At 32.6% G+C, this 10,696-nt stretch overlaps 1 protein-coding gene across 1 annotated transcript; it reads right to left on the bottom strand.

The window, feature by feature from the left end:
• Positions 1-3,546: 3,546 nt before the first annotated feature.
• On the bottom strand, positions 3,547-5,779 carry linc.pou2af1 (lnc RNA pou2af1). The gene is given in 6 exon segments (XM_051128767.1): positions 3,547-4,003; positions 4,005-4,102; positions 4,228-4,451; positions 4,988-5,039; positions 5,316-5,413; positions 5,764-5,779. Coding segments are annotated over 6 exon segments (714 nt in total). The 3' UTR covers positions 3,547-3,777.
• Positions 5,780-10,696: the final 4,917 nt, after the last annotated feature.

Genomic DNA, 10,696 nt, shown 5'->3' on the forward strand with positions numbered 1-10,696 from the left:
GCTGCATGGAATCATTTTAAGCTCTACATCGGTTCATGAGAATGCAGATAGGAAATAGAACGTATTATTTTGTGTGCACAATTTATTTAAAACTGGGGCACAAATTATTTTTGGCAGCAGCTATTTGCACTCATAAAATGACAGCAACTTTTAGTATACCAGCTATCTGTGTCATTAATGTTAATTAAAGAACAAACCAAAAAAATCACTCTGCTCATATCTGATCTTAACTGAATAACTTCTTTATCTTTAATAAAGTTCTATAAAGTATATAATCAATATTAATGCATTTATATATTACAGTATTCCTTTTTTTTTTTTTCATTTGTATCTTTGTGTCATTGTTTAAAAAATTGTCCATTTAATACAGATTGTTTGTCTTCAAAATTATTTATTAATATGCAGAGTTACAGGAGTCATTATGTTAACAATACTAATTTTCTTCTTTATTTTCTTTATTTTTGTTGCTTAAATGTTAATAATGCATTGCATATTAAAATGTCAGACCAGCTGCACCCCTGACAGAGGAGCTGTATGTGCTCTGATGAGGACACAGCTGTTTCAAGATTTTTTAAGGTGGTCGTTTCTTCTAATACACATTTGATACTGACAAAATGTGCTACCTCTGTTTCTACATCCTTTTTTAAGGTGGCAGTTCGTTCTGAGACAAAATCTCAGATGAAAACGATGGCATGTTTTGCAGTTATTCACCTTAAAATCCGCTAAAAGTGTGTTTTGTTTGCTTGTTTTTATAACAGACTCTTTTCATATAATTCTAATGTTATTTTATCTCATGTTTATGAAAATAATAGGGTACAATGGGGTTAAAGGCGCCCTGAGGTAAAAGGCACCTTTGATATTATTTTCCTCTAAACCACTAGATGGCAGAAAAACGTGGCGTAGCACTTTCCAAAACATCCGCTTTTCAAGATACACATACAAATTTAGCTGATGCTCGACGCGATCTTGGGTAGCAGCGCAAAGTCAATTCTGTGCTTACTTGAATATTTGATGTTTTTAAAAAATGTTGTAGATTTAAGTAGCAAATGAGAATTCTTAAATATATCTTGAGACAAAAAGTCTTCTTAATGATTTCCAGTTTTGTTTAAGATTATTAAAGCAGCAGTTTTTAAATAATGAAAGAATATGTAAAAGTTTGGTATTTGGGGTAAAAAGCGCCCCTACTGTTGGGACTAAAAGGCTCAGTAATTAACATGATAATTAATAGAAGGCTGAATTTTTTTGTTGACATGACATTGTTAGATTCAGATGGTAAATTATCATATATTATGTTGGGTGTCCGTCTTAGAGCTAATCACGTTTAGAATGAATCATGTTTAGAATGAAACCATCATATTTAAAAACATTATATTAATCCTATAATATAATAAAATATCATTTGTTGTTACTACTATACTATATTTAATTACTATGGGATCTCCTTCAGTGCTTTCAGAATCTACATTTTAAAATGATTTTGTTTCTGTATTTTAAAATATATGTTTTATATTAACATATTTTAATGACAGTGTTTTTATTGAACAAAAATTAATTATTTTATTTATCAAAATAAGCAGAACTATGCTAAAGTGATTGAAAGTGAAAAAAAAACAACAACAACATTATTTTAGCTAAAGTATTTGTATCAATACTGTGTGCCTTTTACTCCATGAGCCTTTTACCCCATGTCTTGTATGATTTATTTTCACACATAATCTGTTGCTCCATAAATGTTCAATACAAACGTATATATTTTTCTGCAATCATACACTTTGGGCGCAGTGAAAAGCAATTTTTTTCTTAGGGTGTGCCTTTAGCCCCGTTGTACCCTACTAATAAAAAGTAGACCCCCAGTAAATAGTATAGCCTTTTACTATATTCTTGTACATTCAAGCCGTATTAAGTACATGATATATTGAACACAACGTGATATTTGCTACATGAAAGCGTCTAAAACATCTGTATTTGACAAATGTCTCAGGTAATCCACTAATAAAATAGGCTGTGCAAACACTGAGCAATAATGCCAGTTAATTCGTTCTGTAATTCATGCTGTCTTTATATCAAACTTACTGCTTTTCTTACAAAGGACTGTTAAAATACTCATACTGTTCTTAATTCTGTACCGGTTAACTAAGCTGACATACTTTTGGTGAGAGATCTTGCAGGGACGCGCATCGGATGCTTGTTGCGGCCATTCACAAAGATGAGCATCCCTTGTCAAAAAATCCTATTGGAATTTTAGTTTATCCTTTAGGATCTTACTAAAAAAAAAAATTCTCAAAATCTTTTTGGACAATCTGATTTATTTTAATGGAATTTCACTTTGTCCATTTGTGATTTTTAGAATCTAACAGACTGTTGAAAATCCATTCTGATTTGTTTTAATGGAATTTAGGCTACCTTGTTTTTTCAGACTCAAAAAAAAAAAAAAGAGAGAAGTGTGTGCTCCTATTTGACATTCAGATTTCTTTTAAAGGAATTTCACTTTGTCCTATAAGAATTTAGAATCTTATTAGACATTCTGATTTTTTTTTAATTGGATTTAAATTTCTCCTGACTTTTTATTGATTCGTAGAATCTTCACTACACACCCTTCTGTTTGACTGCAAAACATTTTTAAATTTTAAATTTTGAATACATCATTGGTGACTTGTTGAATTAAGTTTGACTGTTTCTGGTGATTAGACAGGACATTTAATATAAATAAAAAACTGATGTCTCGGCATGTTTAACTTAATAAAATAGGAAAATGATTTTTATCCTCTTTATAATGAATTTTGAAAACTTAGGACAAACTTAAAGAAAATAGCCTGTTCTGCCACCATTTTGAGCTATTTTGGGAATCGTATTTCAAATAAGATTATGAATTATATTATACAACTGTTCCTGAGCAGTTTACCATTTCATGCGTTTTGCGCCTTTTGAGATATATCTACATTGTATGCAGTTTAGGCGATTCCTATTGTCTTTACTTAAACTGTGTGAACGACAGTTCTTCTTCTCCACCATCTGTTTGTGAAGTTGTAAAACCGTTTTACAAATGAACCATTGAACATTATCTATATTAGATAAGAAACATCTTTATATACATTAACTTGTCCCAATAATTTCTGTATATTTCAACCCAATGTTATGATTTAACACGTAATGTGGTTTAAAAAGTGTAAAGCGGGTTTAGATTTTACTTGAAAAAAGGCAGCTACTTAAGTTTTCCAGTTTTAGTGAGTTGAATTTCTCTTCATCAGCATGTGGAAAAATGTTAACAGTGCTAGTTATAGGACCTATAAATGTGGCTGAATATCAAAATCTGTTTTCATATATAACACATTCAGCTTTCGTCTCGTGTTTTTGAATGTGGAATGTTGATATGCAAAACAATAACTGAGCCCTTAGTCTCACAGCTGTACTTGAACGTTAAAAAAAAACTGTCAAAGCTCCAATGTACATTTAAGAGTTCAACAGAAAATGCATGAACGCTGTAACTGAAATATTTCCCCATTGTTAATATATATTTTCCTAAATAATAAAAAAATACCAGTAAAATTACGAAAAAATATTTTTATTGTAGAAAAGATAAATGAATAATTTGTTAATTATACTCACACACATTTAGCTCTCTGCAATCAACCTTTTTGCTTAAACTACTCTCCTAAGTATGCCCAATCATGCATTCTATCACTGCTTGTTCTTTTATCTAAACTAAAATACAACAAATGCATTCAAATGAATCAATTATGACACTGAATTTTGGTGCAAAGTGCTTCAAAATAAATTTTATAAGTAACACATCTCTGAGTTTTAAGTATCCCTTCTGAAATAACTGTCGTCGCCATATGAATACAAACAGTCTGATGAGCCATAGGGCGCATACTCTGTAGTTGTCATGCCTTCCTGCACATTGGACCAGTGCGAGAGACAAAAACAATGCTGTAGGTTGCAATGCTAATAGTGATAATTTTCTGGAGAGAAACTGGAGCTCAAATCCATCTTTAGGGGAGATGTAGCACAAAGAAGATGAAGAGTTAGACTGAGGGGGAGAATAACTGTTGTAGTCGACTGGACTGGGGAGATTGAAGGAGTCTGAGGGTGACCTCGATACCTGAGGAAATAGATTAAAAAAATAATTTACGCGTGATTTTTTATTAGTGCAAACATACTTAAGCATCAGAACCGTCCAAATGCCAAAAAAGCGTTTATTAAAAAATAAAATCACTAAACACATACCAGGCTAGTACTATAGAGGTCCGTATTAGAAGGTATATATCCATTAGACCACTGCGAAGAAGTGGGACACACGAAATTACTGCCGCTGAAAGTCTCAGGTGGCATCATGTGCATCATCTGTTGATGATCATAAGCATTCTCCATCGGGATGTTGGCATTTTCGGTAAAGGGACATGTCTGGAAATAGGGCTCTGAAGCTTGCATTCCAAAGACATCAAGGTGGGCTGTGGGGAAGACAGAAGAAAATGCTGACTTGAGCACAGGAGAACATTTAAATTAGGCCGGCAAGACTTGGGATGATGTCACGAGACCATCAGCCAAACAGCTAAATCACATTTGAATAGTAGTTTATAAAAAGGAGATCATTCACGGATGTGTAAGGAACACTTATAGATCCAGGTGTCATTGTTCTTTTATTTATTTATTTCCTTTCTTATAAGATTGTAAATGTAGAGCTGAAGCCTGACAGTGGATGAAAAGGGTTTCTATTTTGGAGTACAGTAAGTTGCATGCAGTCAGTATACTTTGTTTTTTAACTTTGTCTCAGGTTTCCTGATTAAAATTCAAGCTCCTACATGTTAGCAGGCAGAATGTTTCTTTGCTTTTTTTATACCTTTTTAATATCCACAAAGGTGCTTGTAAGGTTACTGAAATCTGATGCTTTTGTAAACAGTATTGTGAAATGTCTTGACTGCATGGGACAAAGGGCTGAGATTACTATCAGTTATCGCTGTCCAGTTAATTTGTTGGTAATTTAAACTTACTATTCATGGTGTAGAGCAGACATCGCGAGCCACCATGCCTTGTGATTTCTACAGGATTGAAAGAGAGAAAAGCAAGGGAAGACAAAAATCATTCGTTCGTTCACTGGAAAACAGCAGAAATCTTCCGTTAGGTTGTGCTATTATGTGGTATCAACTGAAACCTCAAGCACTGATAGGCCTGAGGGGGCGTAGTGCTTTAAGACGTTTGGCTGGGTTTTAAATGTGGTCGTGCACTGACCAGACTTCGTTTAGTTTGTCTACTATAAACTTGTACGTCAATGTCTGACTTATGACTTTTATTGGGTATCCAGCACTATTGTTTACCGTTGCGGTTTTCTGTGCCTGCAGGGCTCTGTGCTTTTGCAGTAACTCCTTAACAGTTGTCTTCACACGCACACCCTAGTATACCTTGGGTTTATCTGCTGGGGGAAAAAAAACGGAGTTTTATTTCACTTTCATTCACCACTGGCATTAATTTTCTTTTTTTTTTTTTTTTTTTTTTTTTTTGTCCAAATTTAGACGATCTGCAAAGCAGTCTGTGCAAAAAAAAATACTTTCATTTTGGCAAAAGGAAAATATTTTTACATTTATCTTCAAGACAATGTTTCATTGTCAGTGACTTGACATTTGTTTGGATCTTCTGTGTTACTAAAAATACACAACTCTTGAATAAACACCTTTTGTGATAAACATGCATTCAGCACCTAAATGTTTTTGTTTGTTTGTTTGTTTGTTTTTTGTTTTGTGAGGCTTCAAAGTCAAATATGCTGACATTTGTAGAATTTCATACTTTAATATTTTTATACAGCCTATATATAAAACTCTGAAATATGAATGTGGAAAATGGAAAATGAATGTCTGTGTCGGAAGCAATATTATATTGTGTAAAATGTGTTTTGAATAAACGATCTGGTTGTCAAAATAATAAAGTTAAAAGGAAGGTAGTATTTTGGCACTTCATATTAAATGGTTACACCACTTGACATTTTACAGTCATTAAACAAATTTTTTTGTGTAAAATGTTTTTAATGAAATAAAATGAATGAAACAACATGAATGTAGATATTACATTTCTAAGACCTTGGCAAATGTGCTTAGTAAACCTTTAAAAGAACTCGATCTTAAAAATATTTCTTCCTTTCTCCTATCATCTTCGACATCCTTGTTTGTCATTGCCCCTCTGCATGTTTAACCATAACACAGATACATTCGCTTTTTTCCATATGACATTGGAAATTGGAAATAAATATAAGATATCACACAAGATTAGAAAAGTATGCCCGTCTTCCCAGTTAATACTCCATTGGTCTGAGCGCACTAGTGATCCGGCAGTGAATGGGTTAGTTTTCGCATTACAATAGACAGTAGGCTAGTGAATTTCGAGAACCATGCTCTCCAGCCATCTTAGCCTCGGGACGACGGTTTTAATCTGGAGTTTGAGCAGTTTAGTTTCATGTAAATGTAAAGTAAACACCGACCGAACTGGCGAGTTGCTTAATCTAATTATTGACAGTTTCACTCGAGAGCACAAGGTGCACAAAGTTGGGTTTGCGGGAAGCGAAGTGAAAACACTTTAAAACGCTGCTTGCGAGACAAGGAGAAAGAGAAACTTCCTCGGTTGACGCCTCTACGAGTTACAACTGTAAGTAAAACACTCTTATAACAGAAAAACCCGCGTACAAGCGAACAGAGATGATGCACCGGAAAATAGATGATAAACTCAAGTCAGTGTCCGACGGACAACGCGTTTAGATTTGCTGCAAAGAAGCCCGACTTGTTTACGAGGACGCTGTCGATTAGCACGTTTGTTGTATTAAATTCTCTAAAAACGTCCCGGGTCCATGTTAGTTTTTGCGATCCTCTCAGCAGATGTGCAGTTATTTCTTGATATATTTGGTAATGGGCAGTCCTCCTATCTCTTCCTACATGAGCGAAGCCGCGCCTAATAACTTCCCCCAAAATGAAATGTGTAAAAAATAGATGGAAAATAGTTGTCCTTCTTTCCTAATTTTTTAATTGGTTGTTCAGCCTTGTGAAGACATACACAGTGGGACGTCTTCCTGATCCGCGTTAATATATATATAAAAAATTCTGTCTGAACATAAGTGATTCAAAACAACGCCACGCCATGGCTGAGTTCATGGAGGCAGTTGAGTTTGCAGAGGGCAAAAAGTGCGCTGATGTTCAGAAGATAGCAAAAACGTCCCTTCGGCAGTGTTTTGATAGGCTCATTGAAAGCTAAACCTATTCTAATAAATATTCAAATGCGCTCTGAAGCAAAGTTTGAATTTTCCGATAAAAAGTCGGAATTATATTCACTCATCGTTTACTGTTGGTTATTCCGAAAACCATTGCATTCAAATCTGACACGGTGGTCGACATTGCAAAGTGTAAAATAACACAGTAAATACATTTTCAGATAAACCCATGTTCAGTTTTGCTTAAAGAAAAGTTGAGTAAAAAAATACAAGGCAGAAAGAAAGTTGAAGATGTAAATAAAATTCAAGCTTTAATTAATCAACAGAAATATTATTAGCCCCATTAAACTGCTAGAAAGTCCTTCTAGCACATTTAAATATAATATTAAATATTAAATGTGTATATGTAAAAATGCACTAAATTGTTTAAATGTAATCCTCTATATGTGTTTGCTGTTTTAAAATATTAATAAGACTGCATGCTTTGACCAGTACATTTCCAAAGAACGTTTACCAATGTATTTATTGATTTTAATGAATATCTCTTTTGTCTCTATGTTTTTCAGGTTGCTGAAGACGAAAACATCTTATATGAAAGAAAAAGAAATTTTTACTTACCAGACATATTGGCCTGAAAAGGAGGAAATCTCTGGAAGAGCTACAGTGAAATACCCCAACGTCAGTTCTTTGCTCTATTATATGGGCAAGAACGAATTATTCACAAAAGTCTTAAAAAGTCTCAACAAAGTAACCTCAAAATACTCTCAGGACATACAATTAAACAGTAATATAGCTAGGGATATTTTAGTTTGAGTTTTTCTCCCCTCATCCCTACTATTTAAAACCCCAAGAACTCAATGATTTGACAATGATTTGATTGCGCGATACTTTCAATTTGAATATTCAAAAGCTTCGTAAAAAGACTTATTTCTGAGTGATATTCGCTATTACAGTGCATATAACAACATCTCTTTTAATAGAATGTTGTGTTATTTCACATTTTGACATCAACCAAATATATATTTCTAACATTTTATCATCCTTTTGGTGTTGGTGGTTGGAGTCTGCCTTAGAAGCACAATTTCAACTTTGTAGTGAGACTGAAAGCACAAATGAAGTTTTACATGCCATGACACATTGTAAATATCTTCTGTAATAGGTAGTCTTGTCGAAAAAATTAAATATTGCTCTTTGTGGATCAAATTTATGCAGTATTTTAAGAATTATTGGAGTGGTGGGCGTGGCATATGATAGCAGCCATTTTTGTCATTAGAACAATTGAGACGTCTGCTAAAGTCAAGGTACTAGGACAGTAGAGACAGGTACAAGAAGGCTAAATATGAAATATATTTAATTATAATTTTATATTTAATTGAAAGTGCCATTGGCATTTGTTAAAAATCAAAAGCCAATTTAACTGGGACTTAAAAAACGACCCGTGTTCACATAATATTTAATCATTTCTTTTCTCGGGGTATTTTTATTTTAACTTTAATTAGTTTAATTAATCAATGCACATTATCATCATTTCATTGCTTAACAGATATAAGCAGGGTGCTGTTTGATGTCGAGTGGTTCTGATGTCAAACAGAATCTCACACATGTGACTTTAGTTACTTTTCTTTTTAAGTAATTAAAATGAAAAATGCACGAACTGGCATACTTACGTTTCTTCAAGACATTCGTCTTCATAATGCTGTTGTTTATTTGTCAGATTTAATTGCCGAGTATTTAAGACTGAACGCATGCAGCCGCCAGAATGTTTAGCCTACAAGCAGGTGTTCTTTGTCTCAAATAATAAGTCGGAAAACGACTCCATGTGACAAACAAATTGAACATTTTGTTCCGAAACTGCAGAGGAATTAAAGATTGGAGTAATAATAAAACAAGGGGTGCTTTATAAATACCCTCGTCTTCGAACACTTTGGTTAGTCTTAATTCTAAAATTGTCTGGACAGATTATCTAACGGACGTTTCACTCCTTTGTAAATTAAACAAAAAAAAGTTAAGCCGCTGCAAATAGACCTCCAATTTTAAACTATTATTTTCTTACCAGTCCTTCATTATCATTCACATTTATGAACAGATAGGCTATTTCATAATCCTATGAAAATCTCTAAGAAACAAAATCCTATGAAAATCTCTAAGAGGAGGTCGGTTATTACTAGATTGAAGTTAAATGTCGCCCCCTGGTGATTAAAGGTCAATTTTCACAAGAAGGTTGGGTGCAACTACTGTATAATTCATCTTGCTACACTAGTCTAAGTAGTTTATTTGGCAACAAATGTAATACACCTTCAGCAAATTCTCAATATTTTTCACATCAGCATAAGTAAATTCTACTAGACTGAAAAAAACGACTAGCGAAAGATGTTGCTATTGACTATGTAATTCAAAGAAGTGTATTTATTTATTTATTGAATATTGTGAATTATGTTCTGTGCTCTCATATCAGTAAGTAAAAGCATTATAATGACTTTTCTTTTAATCTTAAAAAATATTTGTTATTATAGTAAAGCATCGGATAAATCACGTGTAGTCAATTTAATTTTATATGTTACAGTAAACACATAAAAAATCCTGGCAGACTCTTATTTTAGAAGTGAAATTGACTTGCAATTTTTATTAAAAAAGAAAAGAAAAGAAAAGAAAAGAAAAGAAAAGAAAAGAAAAGAAAAAAATCCTCTAAATTGTATTTTAATAAATATGATACACTACTAGTCAAAAGTTTTTGAACAGTAAGATTTATAATGTTTTTTTAAGAAGTCTCTTTTGCTCATCAAGTCTGCATTTATTAGATCCAAAATACAGCAAATGCAGTAATATTTTGAAATATGTTTACTATTTAAAATGACTGCTTTCTCTTTGAATATATTTTAAAATGTAATTTATTCCTGTGATCAAAGCTAAATTACTCCAGTCTTCAGTGTCCCATGATCCTTCAGAAATCATTCGAATGTGCCGATTTGCTGTTTAAGAAACATTTATTATTATCATTATCAATTTTGAAAACAGAATAGAATAGAAAATATAAAGATTCAAAGAAAGATCCAAAGATCAGCATTCATCTGAAATAAAAAGCTTTTGTAACATTATACACTATACAATTCAGAAACTTGGAGTCAGTATTTTTATTTATTTATTTATTTTCTTTTTTTTTTAATCAAAAGTGATGATAAAGACATTTATAATGTTACAAAAGATTTTTATGCCTTTCTTCTGAACTTTCTATTCCTTAAAGAAACCTGAAAAAATTCTACTCAGCTGATTTCAACATAATAATAAATGTTTTTTGAGCATCAAATCAGCATATTAGAATGATTTCTGAAGGATCATGTGACTGGAGTAATGATGTTAAAATACAGCTTTAAAATCAAAGGGATAAATTACATTGTAAAACATTCAAATTGAAAACAATTATTTTAAATAGTAAAAATATTTCAACATTTTACTGTTTTTGCTGTACTTTGGATCAAATAAATGCAGGCTTGGTGAGCGGAAGAAACT

This window comes from Labeo rohita, chromosome 15 (genome assembly GCF_022985175.1).
Source record: "Labeo rohita strain BAU-BD-2019 chromosome 15, IGBB_LRoh.1.0, whole genome shotgun sequence".
Taxonomy (NCBI): domain Eukaryota; kingdom Metazoa; phylum Chordata; class Actinopteri; order Cypriniformes; family Cyprinidae; genus Labeo; species Labeo rohita.